We start from the raw sequence: 21756 nt of genomic DNA, 5'->3' as shown, positions 1-21756 counted from the left end.
CAAGTTTGGTCAGGACAGACAAAAGAAAGTTTTTCCTTACACAGTGCATAGTTAACCTATGGAATTTGCTCCCACAAGAGGCAGTGACGGCCCCCAACTTGGAGGGCTTTTAAAATATTAACCCAATTTATGGAGGAAAATGCTATCAGTGGCTATTAGCCATGAGGGCTCTGCTTGGCCTCCACAGTCGGAGGCGGGATGCTTCCAAATCCCAGTTGCTGGAAAATGCAAGGGTGGCAGTGCTCTTGTGCTCAGATCCTGCTTGCGGGCTTCCCAAGGGCAAATGGTGGCCACTGAGGGTGGACTAGATGGACTTCTCTTGGCCTCATCCAGCAGCCTCTTCTTACGTTCTTATAAAACTAGCTAGTACTACTACAACTATAGCTAGAGCAGCAGTAGCAACAATAACAACAACAACAACAACAACAATAATAATAATAATAATAATGCTGTATGGATATTTTATGGTTTTTCCCCTGCCCTGGAATTAAGTTGTTGTCATGTGTCTCCAAGTCGACTGCGACTTATGGTGACCCTCTGAATCAGTGACCTCCAAGAGCATCTGTCATGAACCACCCTGTTCAGATCTTGTAAGTTCAGGTCTGTGGCTTCCTTTATGGAATCAATCCATCTCCTGTTTGGCCTTCCTCTTTTTCTACTCCCTTCTGTTTTTCCAAGCATTATTGTCTTTTCTAGTGAATCATGTCTTCTCATGATGTGCCCAAAGTATGATAACCTCAGTTTCATCATTTTAGCTTGTAGTGACAGTTCTGGTTTAATTTGTTCTAACACCCAATTATTGGTCTTTTTCGCAGTCCATGGTATGCGCAAAGCTCTCCTCCAACACCACATTTCAAATGAGTTGATTTTTCTCTTATCAGCTTTTTTCACTGTCCAACTTTCACATCCATACAAAGAGATCGGAAATACCATGGTCTGAATGATCCTGACTTTAGTGTTCAGTGATACATCTTTATATTTGAGGACCTTTTCTAGTTCTCTCACAGCTGCCCTCCCCGGTCCTCCCCAGTCATAAGAACATAAGAACATAAGAAGAGCCTGCTGGATCAGGCCAGTGGCCCATCTAGTCCAGCATCCTGTTCTCACAGTGGCCAACCAGGTGCCTGGGGGAAGCCCGCAAGCAGGACCCGAGTGCAAGAACACTCTCCCCTCCTGAGGCTTCCGGCAACTGGTTTTCAGAAGCATGCTGCCTCTGACTAGGGTGGCAGAGCACAGCCATCATGGCTAGTAGCCATTGATAGCCCTGTCCTCCATGAATTTCTCTAATCTTCTTTTAAAGCCATCCAAGCTGGTGGCCATTACTGCATCTTGTGGGAGCAAATTCCATAGTTTAACTATGCGCTGAGTAAAGAAGTACTTCCTTTTGTCTGTCCTGAATCTTCCAACATTCAGCTTCTTTGAATGTCCACGAGTTCTAGTATTATGAGAGAGGGAGAAGAACTTTTCTCTATCCACTTTCTCAATGCCATGCATAATTTTATACACTTCTATCATGTCTCCTCTGACCCACCTTTTCTCTAAACTAAAAAGCCCAAAATGCTGCAACCTTTCCTCGTAAGGGAGTCGCTCCATCCCCTTGATCATTCTGGTTGCCGTCTTCTGAACCTTTTCCAACTCTATAATATCCTTTTTGAGATGAGGCGACCAGAACTGTACACAGTATTCCAAATGCGGCCGCACCATAGATTTATACAACGGCATTATGATATCGGCTGTTTTATTTTCAATACCTTTCCTAATTATTGCTAGCATGGAATTTGCCTTTTTCACAGCTGCCGCACACTGGGTCGACATTTTCATCGTGCTGTCCACTACAACCCCGAGGTCTCTCTCCTAGTCGGTCACCGCCAGTTCAGACCCCATGAGCGTATATGTGAAATTAAGATTTCTTGCTCCAATATGCATAATTTTACACTTGTTTATATTGAATTGCATTTGCCATTTTTCCGCCCATTCACTCAGTTTGGAGAGGTCTTTTTGGAGCTCTTCGCAATCCCTTTTTGTTTTAACAACCCTGAACAATTTAGTGTCGTCAGCAAACTTGGCCACTTCACTGCTCACTCCTAATTCTAGGTCATTAATGAACAAGTTGAAAAGTACAGGTCCCAATACCGATCCTTGAGGGACTCCACTTTCTACAGCCCTCCATTGAGAGAACTGCCCGTTTATTCCTACTCTCTGCTTTCTGCTTCTTAACCAATTCCTTATCCACAAGAGGACCTCTCCTCTTATTCCATGACTGCTAAGCTTCCTCAGAAGCCTTTGGTGAGGTACCTTGTCAAACGCTTTTTGAAAGTCTAAGTACACTATGTCCACTGGATCACCTCTATCCATATGCTTGTTGACACTCTCAAAGAATTCTAATAGGTTACTGAGACAGGACTTTCCCTTGCAGAAGCCATGCTGGCTCTGCTTCAGCAAGGCTTGTTCTTCTATGTGCTTAGTTAATCTAGCTTTAATAATACTTTCTACCAGTTTTCCAGGGACAGAAGTTAAGCTAACTGGCCTGTAATTTCCGGGATCCCCTCTGGATCCCTTTTTGAAGATTGGCGTTACATTTGCCACTTTCCAGTCCTCAGGCACAGAGGAGGACCCAAGAGACAAGTTACATATTTTAGTTAGAAGATCAGCAATTTCACCTTTGAGTTCTTTGAGAACTCTCGGGTGGATGCCATCCGGGCCTGGTGATTTGTCAGTTTTTATATTGTCCATTAAGCTTAGAACTTCCTCTCTCGTTACCACTATTTGTCTGTTCCTCAGAATCCCTTCCTGCAAATGTTAGTTCAGGTTCAGGGATCTGCCCTATATCTTCCACTGTGAAGACAGATGCAAAGAATTCATTTAGCTTCTCTGCAATCTCCTTATCGTTCTTTAGTACACCTTTGACTCCCTTATCATCCAAGGGTCCAATTGTCTCCCTAGATGGTCTCCTGCTTTGAATGTATTTATAGAATTTTTTGTTGTTGGTTTTTATGTTCTTAGCAATGTGCTCCTCAAATTCTTTTTTAGCATCCCTTATTGTCTTCTTGCATTTCTTTTGCCAGAGTTTGTGTTCTTTTTTATTTTCTTCATTTGGACAAGACTTCCATTTTCTGAAGGAAAACTTTTTGCCTCTAAGAGCTTCCTTGACTTTGCTCGTTAACCATGCTGGCATCTTCTTGGCCCTGGCGGTACCTTTTCTGATCTGCGGTATGCACTCCAGTTGAGCTTCTAATATAGTGTTTTTAAACAACTTCCAAGCATTTTCGAGTGATGTGACCCTCTGGACTTTGTTTTTCAGCTTTCTTTTTACCAATCCCCTCATTTTTGTGAAGTTTCCTCTTTTGAAGTCAAATGTGACCGTGCTGGATTTTCTTGGCAATTGGCCAGTTACATGTATGTTTAATTTAATAGCACTGTGGTCACTGCTCCCAATTGGTTCAACAACACTTACATCTCGCACCAGGTCCCGGTCCCCACTGAGGATTAAGTCCAGGGTTGCCGTCCCTCTGGTCGGTTCCATGACCAACTGATCTAGGGAATAGTCATTTAGAATATCTAGAAACTTTGCTTCTTTGTCATGACTGGAACACATATGCAGCCAGTCTATGTCCGGGTAGTTGAAGTCACCCATTACTACCACCTTTCCTAGTTTGGATGCTTCCTCAATTTCATATCTCATCTCAAGGTCTCCCTGAGCATTTTGATCAGGGGGACGATAGATCGTTCCCAGTATTAAGTCCCTCCTGGGGCACGGTATCACCACCCACAACGATTCTGTGGAGGAGTCTGCCTCTTTTGGGGTTTCAAGCTTGCTGGATTCAATGCCTTCTTTCACGTATAGAGCGACTCCGCCACCAATACGTCCTTCCCTGTCCTTCCGATATAGTTTATATCCAGGGATAACCGTATCCCACTGGTTTTCTCCATTCCACCAGGTCTCCGTTATGCTCACTATATCAATAGTCGTCTTCTGATTTCTTGACTATTGTCTCCATTTTGGTTAATGACTGTGCTGAGGTATTGATAATCCTCGACAAGTTCAATGTCCTCATTGTCAACTGTAAAGTTACATAAATCTTCTGTTGTCATTACTTTAGTCTTCTTGATGTTCGGCTGTAGTCCTGCTTTTGTGCTTTCCTCTTTAACTTTCATCAGCATTCGTTTCAAATCATTACTGGTTTCTGCTAGTATGGTATCTGCATATCTTAAATTATTGATATTTCTCCCTCCAATTTTCACACCTCCTTCATCTTGGTCCAATCCCGCTTTCTGTATGATATGTTCTGCATATAGATTAAATAAATAGGGTGGTAAAATACACCCCTCTCTCACACCCTTTCCGATGGGGAACCAATCGGTTTCTCCATATTCTGTCCTTACCATAGCCTCTTGTGCAGAGTATAGGTTGCTCATCAGGACAATCAGATGCTGTGGCACCCCCATTTCTTTTAAAGCATTCCATAGTTTTTCATGATCTACACCAGCCTTTTTCAACCAGTGTGCCTCCAGATGTTGTTGGACCACAACTCCCATCAGCCTCAGCCAGCATTGCTAATGGTCAGGAAAGATGGGAGTTGTGGTCAACAACATCTGGAGGCACACTGGTTGGGACAGGCTGATCTACACAGTCAACGGCTTTGCTGTAATCTATAAAGTACAGGGTGATTTTCTTCTGAAATTCCTTGGTCCATTCCATTATCCAACGTATGTTTGCAATATGATCTCTGGTACCTGTTCCCTTTCTAAATCCAGCTTGGACGTCTGGCATTTCTCGCTCCACATAGGGTAAGAGCCTTTGTTGTAGAATCTTGAGCATTACTTTACTTGCATGGGATATTAAGGCAATAGTTCGGTAATTACTGCATTCTCTGGGATCCCCTTTCTTTGGAATTGGGATGTATATGGAACGCTTCCAGTCTGTGGGCCATTGTTTAGTTTTCCATCTTTTTTCTTGACAAAATTTTTGTCACAATGTGGACAGATTCATTCTCAGTAGCTTGTAGCAACTCTATTGGTATGCCATCTATTCCTGGTGATTTGTTTCTTCCAAGTATTTTAAGAGCAGCTTTCACCTCACATTCTAAAATTCCTGGTTCTTCATCATATGGTTCCTCTGTGAATGAATCTGTCATCCTGGCATCTCTTTTATAGAGTTCTTCAGTGTATTGCTTCAATCTTTTATTTCATCTCGGTCAGTCAGTGTGTTCCCCTGTTGATTATTCAACATCCCTACTCTTGGTTTAAATTTGCTTTTCATTTCTCTAATCTCTTGGTTTAAATTTGCTTCATGAAGGGTGGGATACAAACATTATAAAATGTGTTTTTGAACATTTGGATCACTTCACTTACATTAAATTACTGTAGCCTTTACAACAACCCTGCAAGTGTTGTCTCCATATTGCAGAGAGGGTGGGGGAGGCGGCGGCTGGGTGTGGCTTGTCACTTGTCACCTTGGGTTGCACCAAGCAACATTCAGACCAAGGACTTCCTGTTTTCTCGTTTGCAGTCCTGTACTGCTATGGACAGGTTGCAATGCGGGAACGCGCACAGGATTGTGTTGCTCACCACTGTTATCCAGCTCTCTTTGACAGAAAAGTAGCTTTGTTTAAGCAGACAAGCAAAATCATGTCGGAAGGTTTCTGTATAACGCAAAGGTTTGAACATTCCTGCAGGGACTTGCTCCAGTAAGGGATAACTTCTACCTTACTTCATCTCTCTTACTGTTTTGCATTTATGCTCCTCTTGCCACACAATGACATATTTCCTCACAATGTACATTTAATCAAGACTCGTCCCTTACACATAACTCACCTCCTGTCCTGGGACTTCTTCGGAGTTGTGTCCCTCCCCCCCTTTCAGTTCCCCCATACACCCTGAGGATCAGCTGCACCTATGACCCTGACACACAATTGTGACACAAATAATGGGGTCTTGCCCTCCCCCCAGTTGTCAGGGGAGGGCCAGGATATGGCTGCAGCCCAGGGGCAGAGCACCTGTTTTGTATGCAGGTTCAATCCCAAGCAGCATCTGCAGGTAGCACTGGGAGAAAAACCCTGCAGGGCCACTGCCAGTCAGTGTAGACAATACTAAGCTAGATGGACCAATGGCCTGACTCAATCTAAGGCAGCGTCCTTTGTTCCTATGAGTGGCTGGGACTACTCTGATTAGAGCAAGTGATCCTCTGTGCTCCTTGCAGCTGAGTATGAACCTCAACCCCTGCCCCAGAATGGGCAGGAAGGTTTCTAGCCCACCCCCATCTGTTCCGCTCCCCCACCTTTCAAGAAATCCTAGGGGTCTTGTCTCCCTGCGAGCCCCTTGCTCTCCTGAGAGAACCCGGGGGCAACAGCATCTCCCACTCCTCAAATCCACAAGACCACTCTCCTCTTCCAGTCCTGCCTGGCAGCAACACCCTACCTGCGCCCTCTCCCCCTTTCTCCTCCCCCTCACCGCTGCACCAAAATCATGAATTGGTCATTGTGAATATTTCTTATCGATTTTTCTGCAAGAAGGTTGTGGCAAAAGGGAATGTATAGAGCAGAGAGACTGCCTCACACCAGAAAGGACCAAGAGTATTGTGGTACACTAAAGATAAAGCAGTGCAAGGCATAAGCTTTCTTCCATGGATCACAGCTCACGTCACCAGATGCATGAAGTGTAATCAGACCATTTGCCCACATAGCCAGTATTGTCTGCTCTGACGGGCAGTGGCTCTCCAGGGTCTCAAGCAGGTGCTGCTACCAGATCTGGGGCCTTGTGCATGCACAGATTATCTGTCAGAATCTAAACAGACCATCTTTGCATTATGTCAGCAAATGCTATTTACTAATTTCAATATGTAAATTCTTACTGATATAATTAGCGCTGACTGAGGTTGCAGGCAAAAGGGTCCAGAGAGCCAGCCCCCTTGCCTCCACCCCACCTCACCTCCAAGATCAGGCCTCAATATACAACCATTCTGTCCCCAATAAACCACTTCTGGCTGTTCCTCCTGCACCCTGGCTGGAGCACTGTGGACACAGCTCAAAAGGAAGAGGGAAAGAGCAAGGAACTCAGCGCCTGCCATCAGTTGAAAGGTAAACAAATGTATGCTCTGCATCAGCCATCAAATCCTCATCCACAGGCTAAGGCTTAATTAGTTGGCTGAAGTATCTTGTTCACCGGTTTCAGTTGTAAGTTTCTAGGAGATTTGCTCCCTTCCATTCTGCCTGATGAAGTGTTCTGTGAAACCAGAAAGCTGGCTAAGTGGATCCAACAATAATGGGCTTTACTATTTCTCATCCCGCAAGTCAAAAAAAGCAGCCACCATCCATCCAACTCAGTAAACTCCAGTCCATTTGCAGGCTTTTTTGCATTAGGTCTATATGGGCCTTTGGTCTGACCCAGTAATGCAGTCCATGTCTGCACTTGTAGGCTTGCAGTTTTATTTCGGACCAGAGGCAGCAACCGATAAAGTGCTAAATTAAGGGTTACACATTCCCCCCTCCCAGATAGGGCTCATGTGCATGACAGAAACCCAAAGCACAAGAACCTTGCCATCAGTAAAGACTGCAGCTGATGGGAGTTACACATATGGTGTGATTGTTGGGGGTGGATAGCAGAACAGGGCTAAAAGCTTTTGGTCAAGATCTGGTCAGCTGCAGACACCAGAGCCTGGAGGATTATGGGTACTGTACAGAGACTATGTCAGGAGGGCTGCACAGAGGATTCCTGGGTAATGGAAGAACAAGACCAGTGACTATCTCAGGGTTTCAGTTGATTAGCCGGGATGGGATTTGCCTGCATCCAGGAGGTGTCACTCATCTGATCAACCATTCCTGATGAGCTAAAGGGCTCATGCTGCAGACACGGGGCTTAAGAAGCCATGCAGCCATTTTTTATTAAAAACACAAAACAAGCCATGGCCCATCACAGATGGGGACAGCTGCAGAAATGAAGACGGATTCTCTGGCCCAGGCAGTTGCACCACATCCAAAAGCTGGCAGAAGGACAGACATCAACTCCCCCCCCCGGCCCATGGAGGAAGGCAACAAACTTCTTCATGCAGGCTAGGAAGCATGGGTAGGTAGGTGGCAGGGCAGAATGGCCAAAGTGAGGCAACAGCTGCTGCTTCTGGTTGAGAAACCCATGTTGGTTTTGTGGTTCATGACACTGAGGCATGGGAGGTGCCCACACATTGTCCAGGACGGCTGTGCTTTGGCCCCACGGTCAGCGGCAGCATGCTTCTGCATACCAGCTCCTGGCAGCCTCAGGAGGGGAGAGTGCTGTTGCGCCCGGGTCCTTCAGGAAGGTACTCTCAGGCATCAAACGATCAATAAGAACAATTAAAGCAATTAAACAATATACTAAAACAACAAATTAAACACATGAAAACAGCTGTGCGGGGAAAAAAAACACTTGGTAGTACCTGGGCATACATGCTTCTCTTTAGTTCTGCAGTGTATTGCTTCCATCTTCCTTTTATTTCATCTCGGTCAGTCAGTGTGTTCCCCTGTTGATTATTCAACATCCCTACTTGTGGTTTAAATTTCCCTTTCATTTCTCTAATCTTTTGGAATAGGGCTCTTGTTCTACCCTTTTTGTTGTCCTCTTCTATTTCTATACAATAACTATTGTAATAGTTCTCTTTGTCCCTACGTAATAGTCACTATATAAAACACTTTACAACATCATAAAAACAGACTTTAAAAAACATTAGAACAAAACATCTTTAAAAACATTTTTTAAAAGCTTTCATGACATCTTTTAAAAAAAGGTTAAAAACATATTTTACTTTATTTTTTAAAAAAGGGTTAAAAACATATTAAAAAGCAATTCCAACACAGACGCAGACTGGGATAAGGTCTCAACGTAAAAGGCTTGTTGAAAGAGGAAGGTCTTCAGTGGGCACCAAAAATACAACAGAGATGGCACCTGCCTAATACCCAAGGGGAGGGAATTCCACAGGGTAGGTGCCGCCACACTAAAGGTCCATTTCCTATATCGTGCAGAACCGACCTCCTGATAAGATGGCATCTGCAGGAGGCCCTCACCTGGAGAGCGCAGTGATCAACTGGGTATATAAGGGGTAAGACGGTCTTTCAGGTATCCTGGTCCCAAGCTGTACAGGGCTTTGTACACCAAGACTAAAACTTTGAACTTGGCCCAGTAGCAAATGGGCAGCCAGTGCAATTCTTTCAGCAGTGGGGTGACATGTTGGTGATACCCTGCCCCAGTGAGCAGTCTCGCAGCCGCCTTTTGCACCAGCTGCAGCTTCCGGACCAAAAGCTGCCTTTTGTGGTGGGAGAAAATGCCTCTGGCCTGTTGTGTGTGGGGCTGCTCTCCCTCTGAAACAGCAGCAGGGCCACAGGCTGGGAGAACTCCTGGCTGACCCGGACCTGCATTTGCACGCCCAGAGTGCGGCAGTGGCCAGGCATGCTCTCTACCAGCTTTGTCCTATACATAAATCACAGTATTTTTCTGGAGAACCCAGACCTGGCCCAGCCTGAGCTTGATCCCTCTGCTCTGGATCGCTGTAACATGCTGCATGCCATTTGGGTCTGCCTGTGGATTCAGATCATGTCACACCAATCCTCAGCCTCAGGCATGTGGGACCCTGAGCCCAAGGATGGGTCTAAGCTGGCTTACCAGGACTCTTCATGTAACCCCCACCCCACATCTCCCTCTGGCAAGCTATGCCCCTCCCTGAGTTTCATCCAATGGCAACATACTGAGTTTTAACCCACCCCTTCCCACCCCCTCACCCTTCTCCACAGCTGATCAGTTCAGGAATAAGGAAGAAAACCCAGTTTTCATCCCAATCCATAGAGGGTGGGGAGGGTTAAATTGAAGAATATTACTCCCCCCAGCTGGTCTGCCCAGTTTCCTGGTTATGCATTTGCTTTGGGTGAAAACCTTTTTATACTCCCAGGCATTTTAAAGTGTATTTTAACAGTATTTCACTATTATTTTGTATTTTGGACGTTGTTTGGTTCTTTTATTGTTTGTTTGTTTTTGTTTCTTGATTTATTGTATTTATTGTATTTATACACTGTGCTTGTTTTATCTTTTGTACACCGCCCAAAGAGCCTTCAGGCTTAGGGCGGTATATAAATTAAATTAAATAAATAATAAATAAATATTAAAGCAAGGTGCTGGTTTTGACCTTTAAGACCCTAAGTGGCCTGGAGCCAGAATGTCTCAAGAATCACCCCTTGCAGTCCAGCCCCCAAACTCTGCTCCACTTTGGGGCAAAGGGTTGCTCTGCTGTCAGAGGAACAGCAGGTGACTACCCAGGGAGATGATGTTTTTCATCTGTGGTGGCTGGATTTTGAACAGCCTCTGAGAGGCTTGCCGGGCCTGCACTGCCTCCTTTTAGACAGGCAGCAAAGACAGCCTTATCTTGATGAACTTGTTCAAAATTGCATCTTAATGAGGGAAAGTGTTGCTGCTGCATTTGTTTTTTTTAAAAAAAACCTGTTGCTTTTAGTCTAACGTTTCTCTAGTTTTTCATACTGGTTTTAGTGGGGTCAGGCTTCACATTTAGTTTGTATATGTCTTTGTGCTGTTTTTAACTTCTTTGAAAACTGCCTTGAATACCTACCTCAGCAGAAAGCCAGCATACAAATAGGTAAGTAAATAATCTGCGCTCCAGTCCTCTGATGAACTAAATGGGACCTACTTATGTACAGGACTGTGTTGTGAATGTCTGGGAGATGCAACAGGCCTCCTTGCTGGAGAGAATCCACTCTGCAGGTTTCTGCATGATGGACAGAGAGACGGAGACTGAGGATGTTGCACAATGTAAGTTGCACACTTTTGCTGAAGTCTTGCGGTGTATGTTTTTATTAATGTTGTAACAAGACACGTTTTATACAACAAACCACCGTCTTTGACCAATGGAAAAAGTTGGCTCTTCCTGACTGTGGCCATGTGTGCATGTGGCTCACCACTTGCTATGGCTGGATCAGGCTAAGGCAGGCATGGGACAAGTCTTACCCCATAAGGGCCTCATCCAGGCTGTGGAGGGTTGGCCACTTTTTCATCTGGCCCACTCAGTGCTTTTTTTGGGGGGATGGGGTAAAAATGAGATGCGAGTACTCATGTCTAGATGAAAAATGCTGTGGGTGCCAGCACAAAATGGCCACCATGGGCAGCAAAACAGGGGATGCTTTTACTCCATCCCAGTGATTACAGTCGTTGGGCCCACAGGGGGGAAGGTGTTCTCCCCCGGGTTAAGTGAGGGGAGTCAGCACACACCCCGAACATCTCCCACATCACAAGATTATGCGGGGCCTTGGACTAGGGCAAACTGGGCACATCAGCAATTCCATGTAAATATATACACTGATAACCTACTCACACAAACACACAGACTCAGGCCAGCAGACGAAAGGCCTTGGGGTCTCATTAAGGTCTTCCTGTAAAACAGAGACCCATATACATTGTTGTTGTTATGTACCTTGAACTCAATTATGACTTCAAGTTGATTTCAACGTATGGTGACCCTCTGAATCAGTGACCTCCAAGAGCATCTGTCATGAACCACCCTGTTCAGATCTTGTAAGTTCAGGGCTGTGGCTTCCTTGATGGAATCAACCCAGTTAAGATAGCGAGGCTGGTGCGGACCAGAGAGCGGGCATTTTCGATTGTGGCCCCCACCCTCTGGAACTCCCTTCCTTTTGACCTCCGCCATGCCCCTTCCTTGATAGGTTTCCGCCGGGCCTTGAAGACCTGGCTGTTCAGGCAGGCCTACGGGATCTCTGGGGTAGGTTGCTTTTAATATTGGTACATTAATTACTGTTTTGGTTTTCATTGGTTTTTATTGTATTTTATTATGTAAATGTACGTCGCCTAGAGTGGCCGTTAATTCGGCCAGATAGGCGACTCATAAATAAAATTTTATTATTATTATCTCGTTTGGCCTTCCTCTTTTTCTACTCCCTTCTGTTTTTCCCAGCATGATTGTCTTTTCTAGTGAATCAGGTCTTCTCATGATGTGTCCAAAGTATGATATCCCATATATGTATATTGTCCCCAAATATTTGGAGGGCACCAGGTTGGCATTGTGGTGTAGTGGTTAGAGCGTTGGACTAGGACCTGGGAGACCAGGGTTCGAATCCCCACACGGCCATGAAGCTCCCTGGGTGACCTTGGGCCAGTCACTGCCTCTCAGCCTCAGAGGGAGGCAATGGTAAACCCCCTCTGAATTCCGCACTTTCGTAGGGTTGCCATAAGTCGGAATCGACTTGAAGGCAGTCTATTTCCATTTTCCAGGTTGGCAAAGCCTGCTTTACTGAACCAAAGGCATTTTTAAAAAGGTAAAAGGAAGAAGGAACCAGCAGCCATGGTCTTAACACCCTGGAGGGCAAGGCAAAGAGCACGTGTGAATTCCCAAAAAGATTTGTCACACGAATGGCACAGCCTCTGTCCAGGGGGGTGGTAGGGGCAGGGTGGCCCCCTCTTGGGGGGGGCTCCCCTCTGATTTCCCCTTCCGCCTTCTGCGGTTGGGGGGTGCCCTGGGAGGCAGCACTCTGGTCTCCGGGGAAGCGCCTGGGATGCCGGCACCCGGGCCCCTCTCTCCGCCCGATCCGCCCCGAGGTTTTGGGGCAACGCTCCTCTTTCCTGCTTCCAGCCGAGGCCGCTCCCTTCCCCCGGCCCAAGCGCTGCAAGAGGACGCTGGGCAGTTTGTTCCGTTTTTGCAAAAAAAGGCAGGCAGAGTCAACTTCCGCAGCCCCACCGAAAAGGCCCCTCTTTGATCTCCCCGGGGCAAGGAAGGAACGGGGAGAAGGTGGGCGCATGGGGGCGGCCGGGCCCAGGGGGGGACACTTTCACACCAAGGGGGCAAACGCGGACGGGAGGGGACCCCCGCAGGTGACCGGCGAGGCGGCCGGCTCGGAATCACGGCGCTCCCCGCCACCCACTCGAGGAGCACGTGAAGCGGGGGCTTCTGAGCATGGGCAGAGGTCCCCCTGAGCATGGCCCATCCCGTATTCCCTTTGAACGCGCCGTTCACGGCTGGGTGTGGGCAGGGGAGCGAACTCCCAGCAGTTCCCAGAGCTGAGGCGGGCTGGGTCGTGGAGGGAGCCCCAGGCACAGCCGCCTTCTCCTTCGGATGGGCGGGGGGGCGGAACGGAGGGCAGTAGGCCCAAGAGTCGTGCGGGGAGGGGGCTGCACAATGGGGCAGGAGAGGGCTTTGCGCGCCGGGGGGAAGCCAGGGCGCCCGGCTCCTCGCGTGGGGGTTAGAAAGGAGAGGGGGGCGATGTAAAGGGCGAAAGTGGGCCCTCCTGCTGCGGATGGGGGCGCTCAGAGCTTCCAGCAGCTCCGTTCTCGCCTCCCTTCGCACTGAAAAGTCCCAAACTGCAACCGGAGAAAGAGGCGACACCCCCCCCATCCGCGCGCGCGCGCCAATTCTCCCTTGGCGCGCGCGCCCCCTAGCCGGGCATGAGAAAAATGAATCGGGGAGGGGCGGGCGCGCGCGCGCGCGGCCCCTCCCCTCCAGCCCCGCCCCGCCCCGCCCCCCCGGTTCCCTTCCTCCGCGCCCGGCGCCCTCGCCGCCTTCTCCTCCTCTTGCTCCTTCGGCGCAGCCCGAGTTGCTCGCGGCGCCGCAAGCACCACGTTCAGATCCGGCTCCAGCGCTCTCCTGCCGCCGCCGCCTCTTTGGCACCCTCTTTTTCGGGGGTCCCCACGAGAAGCCGCCCCGTTCGCCCCCTCGGGTTACGCCTCTGCGCCGCTGGCGGAGCAAAGCCAGGCCAGGCCCAGGCAGGCAGCAGCGGCGTGCTTCCTCCTCCTCCCGGAGCAGACGCAGCGGCCCCGGCGGCAGTAGCGGCCTTCCTCCCTCCTCCCTTCCGGGTCCTCCTCCTCCGCGGCCATGAGCGGCTGGAACTGCTACATCGACAACCTGATGGCGGACGAGACCTGCCAGGACGCGGCCATCGTGGGCTACAAGGACGCGCCCTCCGTCTGGGCCGCCGCCCCGGGCAAGACCTTCGTCAACATCACGGTGAGCCCCGATCTTCACCCGGGCACGAGGCGGGCGCGGGCAGCTGCACCCCTCCCCCACCCCGGGGGGCTCCCTGCCAGGTTGCGGCGGGATTGCACGCGGGGGGGGGCTCGGGGAGCAAAGGCCCCCGTTGCACGGTTGGACAGGCAGGCAGGAAGGCGCGCTGCGGGTCGCCTCTTCTCCTTTTTGCGGGCCGGGCGGCGGCGGCGGCTTCCTGCCGTGCGAAGTTTGCCGAGCGCGGCGCGGCGCGGCTGCAGGAAGTGGGGGGGCAGAGAGGCTCCCGACAAAGCCGCTTCCTCCTCCTGCAACGAGGCGCTACCTGGGCGACTCCCCCGCCAGGCAGTCAGCCGCGGCCGCAAGGGAGGGGCCCCTCCCCCCGCCTTTGTGCAAAGCGGCTCCGGCACTTCCTCTTGCAACGTCGGGCCCGGGGGGAGGGGAGCTGTGCCCCCCGGACCCCCCGTCCTGCCTGGCTTTGGGGTGCGCAGAGGGCGGGCGCCTTCCCGGGCTGCGGTTGCTTTTGCCTCCCCCGCCCCACCCCCGCCAGCCAGAGGAAATGACTCAAAAGCCACTGGGAGGAGGAAGGGAGAGAGGGAGGGGGAACGGGGGGAGGGGAGCCTTTCTGGAGTCCGGACTCGGGGGCGGGAGCCCCCCCCGTCCTGGGGCGCCGGACTCCCTTCTCGTTTAGGGAGCTCGCTGATCCCCAGTTCTGTGGGCCCGCTTCGGCCTCGCTCGCCTTGGGCTGGCCAGCCAAACTCCGGCTGGGGCGTGGCCAACTCCCCCCTGACGTATCTGGCGATGAAGTTCGCCCTTAGAGGAGCCCAGCCACGCCTTAGCGCAGGGTGGGTCGGGCGCTGTGTCCCGGGTGTCGTCGGGGCTCATCCTGGTGGAGCAGCCCCCCCCCCGGCTCTTGCGGGGCAGGCTCTCCTGGCTGAGCGCAGCACCTCCTCCTTCCGGAAGGGGAAGGGTCGCCTGAAGTGCCGGCCGGGCTGCCCCCGGCGGGGACCCAGGATTGTGTAAGGGGTCCAGCCGGGGCTAACTTTTGCTGGCCTGCCCCACCCCAGAGGGGCTGGCCTACTGGCATCCATCTTTGGCACGGGAGCGCCCTGGTGAAAAGCATTCAGCGCCCCACCCCCGCCCGTTAAGATCTGTCACAAAGAGGGGCTCCCTTTCTCTTAACGGTTCTCCACTCCCCTGGGGTTTTGCATGGGGAGGGCATGTCCCCCCCCACCCGCATTTGGGGCCGGCCTTCCAGGATGTGGGCAAAAGGCACTTTTTTGCAAAACAGGATGCAGGTGGGGCTTGCCGTGCACGGGCGGCAGGTCCTCGGCCCTCCTCCTCCTCCTCGAGGAACAAGGCCCTGAGCGCTTGGCAACAGAATCAACCCTCTCCGCCCCCCCAATTCCTGCCTTGCGCAAAGCCCTTGGCGGAAAAGAAGTTGCAAAGTTCTAGAAACTTTCTGCCGCTTCCGGCGGCGGCTGTGAGAGTTGACTGAGGGGGGACGCACACGCGCTGAGCCGCCTCCCCTCCCCAGCTTTTTCCGTGGCGGCGGTGAGGCTGATCTTGTGGGTTCGGAGAAGGAGCGCTCGGCCTCACTCCCCCCCCCCCCGTGCCACGTCTCCAGACCTGGATTCCTCTGGGCTGTGGCTAATCTCTGGGCAAGGCAGCCTTTGGGCCTCCTGCGGGAATCGGGGGCAAAGCGCAGTTTGGTGTGGGTGTGTTAAAGCCCCCCTTTCTCCTTTGGAGGAGGGGAGGGAAGTGGGGAGGGGTCTTGCCCCCATTTCAGAACTTTGGGCCAATGGAAGTTGAGTTGTTTCCCGCTTCCCACCCCTGCAATTTTCAGATTGGTTCCTTGTTCAGGCTTTCCAGATCCTCGCCAAGGAATCACAAAAGGATCCTTTCCCCAAACCGAGGAGATCTTGAATGATGCCTCTTTGATCTGCTGTGCCAGATACTGTTGCCATGTGGTGGCCCCACTCCTCCCCCCCCCCCCGCTCTCCACCCACTTGAAAGGATCGAGTTTCCTTTCTCTTTTTTTTGGAGGATCAAAGGCCTTTAAAAATCCCCTTTGGGGTGGCAGATGGAGGGATCTGGGGCCTTTGGGGTGTCTGCAGTAATCCTGGAGCCCCAGAATCACTCCATGGGGGAAGGGAAGGTGGGCCCTTCCCCAAGAAGATCTGCTCATCTACCATCTAATTCCTCATCCAAGCAGAAGTGCAAAATGTGCATTTTTGGGAAGGTGAGGGAGGAACAGCTTCTCAGGTTTCTCCAAGTTATGCAACCTGCTCTCTGCTTTTTTGGGGGGAAGAGGTGAGATGGAGCTCTCTGGCGGGTTCCCCGGGGTGGTGAGGAAGCAGCACTTGCAGAGATGGCCAGGATCAGTAGCCTCACCCCAGCCCCCCAGCCAAGGGCATCCTGTCTGTGGGGCACCTCTGGGGGCAGGAGAGGAAGGACTGATCCTGTGGGGCAGGGACCTTAAGCGGAGCCCATCCCTGCCAGATCCTGGTCGGGCTGAAAGGCCCAGTGGAGCTAGCTGATGGTTGCTTCCAGAGGTCTCTGACTCTGGGTGCCAAGCTGGGAGGGGCCCCGAGTTTGCTAGGAGGTGTTGAAAGGAAGGAGGCCTTGTGCCTGGCTAGGCTGGAAGTAAAGGCTTCTCCTGCCCTTCTCTGCATCTAGAAGGGGAGTGAGGCTTAGTGGGCGGTGGCAGCAGCAGCAAAGGGAGCTGGGAAAGAAGTCTCCCGCGGGCATTTCCTTTCTCTCCTTCACTCAGAAAGTTTTGTGTCTTCAGTTAATGTGCAGCCTGGTAACGGGGGTTGGTGCCAGCCAAGCGCTTCTGGGCCGTCATCAGGAAATGCCCGCTGCCTGTGCCCAAACCAAGCTCCTCTTGGGGAATTGGAGGGTGAGGGAGGTAGGGAAGGAGTGAGGGCCTGGGGTAGATGCTGCGGAAGCTGTAGGCTTGCAAGGCACTCTGCGCAAGAGCTGTCATCAGGCTGCTCCAGAGTCCTGCTCTGTTTGAGGGCAGTTGGGGATGCTGTGGGTTGGGCAGGGCGCAGAGTCCCGTTAGGACAGCCTTCCTCAAGCTTCTGCTCTCCAGAGCTGCTATTGGTTGCTACTGGGAAGTTGAAGACTCCCCCCCCCCCGCATTGCACCTTCAGTTGCCCTCAAATAGGGGACATGGCTCTGGAGCCCCTGGCCCCCAACCAAAGTTACTTTAGGGGGAAGCTCCACTGGTGCTGGCTGAGCAGGCAATCTGGATGTCTCCCCACATCAGTGAATTTTGGGGGTGGAAGGGGGAGAAGGTAGGCGCTTTAATTTGGCAATAGAGAGCCCTACCTCTGAAATGTGGCATGCAATCACGTAATGAACTCTTCCCCAACCTGGGGCCCTCTGCAGCTGATATGGACTGTAACTCCCATCGGATGCAGCCAGCGCAGGTTGCAGGAGGTAGATGCAAGCTGGCACAGGGTGAAATAATTTTGTGTTAAAGAAGCATTCTTTTGATCAGTGTCTCCCCTTCTCAAAGTCGCAGTGGGAGTTGGGGTGTGCTGGGTGCACCGAGTGCCCTTCTCCTAGGGTGGCAAGAACCCTCCAGTGAGCTTGCAGTGTGGATTTTTGGTTTCAGTCCTACTTGGGGCATGAGCCCTACATCTCTCACAGTGGGCTCTTACAGAGTCCATAGGGTCCAGTCCCATATATGGCATGTAGGCATAGCTTTGGGGGGAGTGACTGCCCCCCACTTTCCTCCTCTGGCTTCCCAACGGGGCTTCATAGTGTGGAGCAGGCGGGAGGAAGCTGTCATCTTTCCCTTTGCTGAATGAATGGCTGGAAATAGAGGCTGGCTTGCGTGGCTGGGGGGGAGCAGGTGCTCTATTCCAGCTGCGTGGCAAAAATGGGGGGGAGTGGCTGAGTAGGGTAATACATGTATTACTCTTCTTCCCCCCCCCCCAGTGCTTGACCCTAAAGGAGTTGCCCGCTCCTGCAGGAGCATGTGAGGGTGGGGGGCATCTTTGGGTGCAAAGGCTGGGTCCCCCTCCCCCATGACTTTGCTGGCCAGCTGCTAAAGAAGTCCTGTGGCCCCTTCCCCCAGGATCTCTGGGCCCCGCCTTGGGACGGCGCTTTGAGTTTCTCCATTCTCAGGGTGAGCAGATGAGCCTAGTTGCCCTTTGGTTTTGTGGGGGAGGGGAGCCTGCCCTGGGGCTTTGAGGTGGCTTCAGGGGGCATTGATCCTCACCTGCCCCCTTCCCTCCTTGCAGCCGGCAGAGGTGAACATTCTGGTGGGGAAGGACAGGAGCAACCTGTTTGTGAACGGCCTGACGCTGGGGGGCCAGAAGTGCTCTGTCATCCGGGACAGCCTGCACACGGATGGAGAGTGCACCATGGACCTGCGGACGAAGAGCACCGGGGGGGCCCCCACCTTCAACATCACAGCTGCCATGACCAACAAGAGTGAGTTGTGGGACAGGTGGGGGGGCTGGGCAGCTCCCCTCCCCATCCAGATTCCTTGCAGCTGTCTGTCTCTCTTCCGCTGGGGGTGGGGCTGCATTCTTTCCCCCCGACAGCTGTGACCAGCCAGGAATCCTCTTGTTGGGCTCCTTGTGAAGGGGGAGGAAACAGCTGTGGCCTAATCCGGCCCCCACTTGGAAGAGAAGGCTGCCTCTGTCCTTGGGCATGTGGGAGCAGATGGAGAGGGCCATAAATCTGGCTGAATGGGAGCCAGTCCTTTGCCTGGAGGGAGTGACCAGCAGGTGGGCTTGGGGAGGGGGGCACTCAGGACAGGAGCCTTCCCCCCCACGCACCGAGTGGCCAGTGGCCCCCCTCCTGAGCCCCAAGAGGGGCCTGGAGCTGTGGGGCTTGACTGGGAGGGCTTGCTTCGACTTCCCTCCTGCCCCTGTGGGCCCGGGGCTAGGACTGGGGTGCACATCTAGCCATGGGCAGCCCCAGGGCCCCGGCACTTAGTTGCACTTGATCAGGGCAGGGCAGGGCACGTTTCCTCAGAATTTCCCTCTGCAGCGTGTTCCTTCAACAGCCCGCAGCTCTCCCCTTGCTTTGGCCTGGGGGTGGGTGGGCACTTCATCCTAAAGGTGGTTCAGGAGCGCCCTCCATGCCACCACCCGGCTGGCCACTAGTGGCTCCGGAGGACTGAGCAAAGCCGCTTTGCTGCCCAGTAAAACCTTTGACAATACCCTTGCATGGGGCATCCATAACGGGGTTGGGGGGTTGCTGCCCCCTTGCTTCTTGCGCCACTGAGCTGGCTCCATCTGCCTTTCCTTCTCCTTGTGCAGCGATAGTCCTTGTGATGGGCAAGGAAGGGGTCCACGGCGGATGCGTGAACAAGAAGTGCTACGAGATGGCCAACCACTTGCGGCGGTCGCAGTATTGATGCGCCTGCTTTGTCCCGCTGCGGTACTACTGATGGAACGGTGTAAGGATGTCCAAGTGGCTGCGACCGCCCGGGCCCCCCGGCATTGCCATCGTGGGACCAGCCCTGGCGCCGGATCGCCACAGATTCCAGCCCTCTTCCTCCCTGGTTTCTATCATTTTTTTCTAATCCCTCCCTCTACACGCCCCCTCCTCACCCACTCCATTTTCTCTTTTTGCCATTTTTTCTATCACAAATCCTTATCGCTGCCAAATTTTCTGGTTGTTACAAGGTGTAGTTTTTTTTGGTTAAGAAAACTATATTGGAACAAGAAAAAAAAATAAAAGAATTTGAATTCTGAAGCGTTTTGTCGTTGTGGGGACAGTTAAGAGTTGCTCAGGGATATTTTACCCAGGGGAGGGCACCAGAGTTCTTTCGGGTTAGTGTCCTGATAAACTAGCTAGTATAGCTGGGAGCCCACCTGCAGGGTCTGGCTTGGCCAGTGCTTCCCCCATGCCGCAGTAATTTGGCCAGCAAGCTGCCTTAAGTGAAGTCAGACCAAGGTCTCCCAGCCCCACCTGGAGATGCTGGGTGTATGTGTGGGATTGAACCTGGGGCCTTGTATGTGCATTGACTTGAGCGACAGCTCTTCCCCTTGCAGCTGACCCACTCTGTCCCCTTCCTACGTCTGAGCCCCAGTTACAGGTTCCCTACTCCAGTGGACAAGCACAAGGGGCGCGGAGGCCTGGATGTATCTACCTACATTAAGTAGGTAGGTACAACAATGTTCCTGCATGGATGCAAACTGCCCTCACCCTTTCCCCGTCTTGCATGTGGAAAACAATTGTTAAGTAAAAGGCCCAGGACAGAGGCTGGCTTGTTCCTCTGAACAATGGGTGCCTCCCAGCAGAGGGGCGATTGTCCCTTTAAGCTTTTGTGTGTGCAATAGCAGGTCAGTTTAAATGTTTCATCTCTGGGTGGTGCCAGCAAAGAGAAAAATACACACAAGATAAAGTTGCTGATCTGGTGGAGAGGAGGGCTGTCCTCAAAACGGAGTTTCTGGGCTGTTGCAGAAAAGGGTTTGGAGACAGAATGTGGTCGCAAGTCGAGCAGGCCGGGGCTGATGGGAGTTGTCCAAAATCTCTGGAGGGCACCAGTTGGTGAAGGCTGTTGTGGAGCAGCCAGCTCTGTTAGGTTCAGGTTGCTTAATGTTTGCCACAGCAAAGGTTGGGACTTTAATTCATTTTGGAGTAAAGCACCCAGGTGTTGCTGGGCTATAATTCTCATCATTCTCGGTGACCACTGGCCATGCTCCCGAGGCGGATGGGACTGGGTTAGAGCAAGACCTGGAAGGCTGCAGATTGAAGTTGGTCTGGGGGGGGGGGGCAGAGTTTGCTGCCCTGGGCTCCTGGTGGAAGGGCAGGATATAATTCAAATAATAAATAGAAGCTATGGTGTGTATTGACCCTGACCCCACAGCGGTCCTGCAGACGATACAATGCTCGCTGGCAGGGCTCCAGTTGTTTGGGAAGAGCCTTGCCTGCTTGAACCTGGGGTGCAAAGTCCAACATGACGGGGTGGGTTGGGCCTAACCGCCCTGTAAACACAAGGCTGTAACTCAGGTGGTGGTGGATTATTGAGGAGTGGTTGCCAGGCAATGCTGGCTGCAGGCCTTGAGGCCTGCTGGGCTGGTAGGGAGAGCCACTTTTAAGCCGTCCTTGGAAGCCACCTTGTAGCTGGTGAGAAGATTTTAAGGTTGTCTACTGGCTCGGGGTGAGCAGGGGGGTGCGTTTCCCCCGAGAGAGGGGCTGAGCTTGTGCTAGAGAGCAGCTCCTTCAACTGCAGCTCCCTTGGGGATGTTGGAGTAAAACTCCCTCCTTCACTGCTGCCTAAGCTGGCTGTGGCTGGTGGGAGCTGTAGTTGGTGGAAGGATGCCGCTGTATAGAGCACCGAGCCAGCATTCTTCTGGAACCCTGGAGGGGGTTTCCATACCACTCAGGAACTCCTAGGGCATTTTAGAGCAGGCCTTCCCCAACCTGCTGCCTTCCAGACACACATACAGCCTGCCTGGGGCTGATGGGAGGTGGTGAAGGCTATTTCAGAGCACCGCTGCCATCAGAGCGCGCAGCAGCAGCAACAACTGGATCAGGCCAGCATATCCTGTCCTTGCAGTGGCCAGCCGGATGCCCCAAAGGGAAACCTGCATGTGGGTCACATGAGTGCAAAGGCAGCACTCCTCTCTTGCCCAGGAACGGCAATCGGAGACATAGCGCCTTCCACAAGTGGATGCAGAACATACCCTCCACAAGCGTCCAGGGCCCACGCTCTACTGTGTGTGAACTAGTGAAGAGCTCACCCTGGCCGTCTTTGATGGGCCCTGGCTGGAAAGGGAGGGGAAGCGGCAGAGATCATTTCTCTT

At 52.0% G+C, this 21756-nt stretch overlaps 1 protein-coding gene across 1 annotated transcript; it reads left to right on the top strand.

Annotated features, from left to right (window-relative positions):
* Window positions 1–13513: 13513 nt before the first annotated feature.
* PFN1 (profilin 1) lies at window positions 13514–19699 on the top strand. Its single transcript, XM_061589623.1, has 3 exons — window positions 13514–13981; window positions 18232–18424; window positions 19261–19699. Exons 1-3 carry the CDS (start codon window positions 13850–13852, stop codon window positions 19356–19358), a joined length of 423 nt encoding a protein of 140 aa, XP_061445607.1. The 5' UTR covers window positions 13514–13849; the 3' UTR covers window positions 19359–19699.
* Window positions 19700–21756: the final 2057 nt, after the last annotated feature.

The sequence above is a fragment of the Rhineura floridana genome, chromosome 11, assembly GCF_030035675.1.
Source record: "Rhineura floridana isolate rRhiFlo1 chromosome 11, rRhiFlo1.hap2, whole genome shotgun sequence".
Taxonomy (NCBI): Eukaryota; Metazoa; Chordata; class Lepidosauria; order Squamata; family Rhineuridae; genus Rhineura; species Rhineura floridana.
This window is presented reverse-complemented; position numbering and strand designations above follow the sequence as displayed.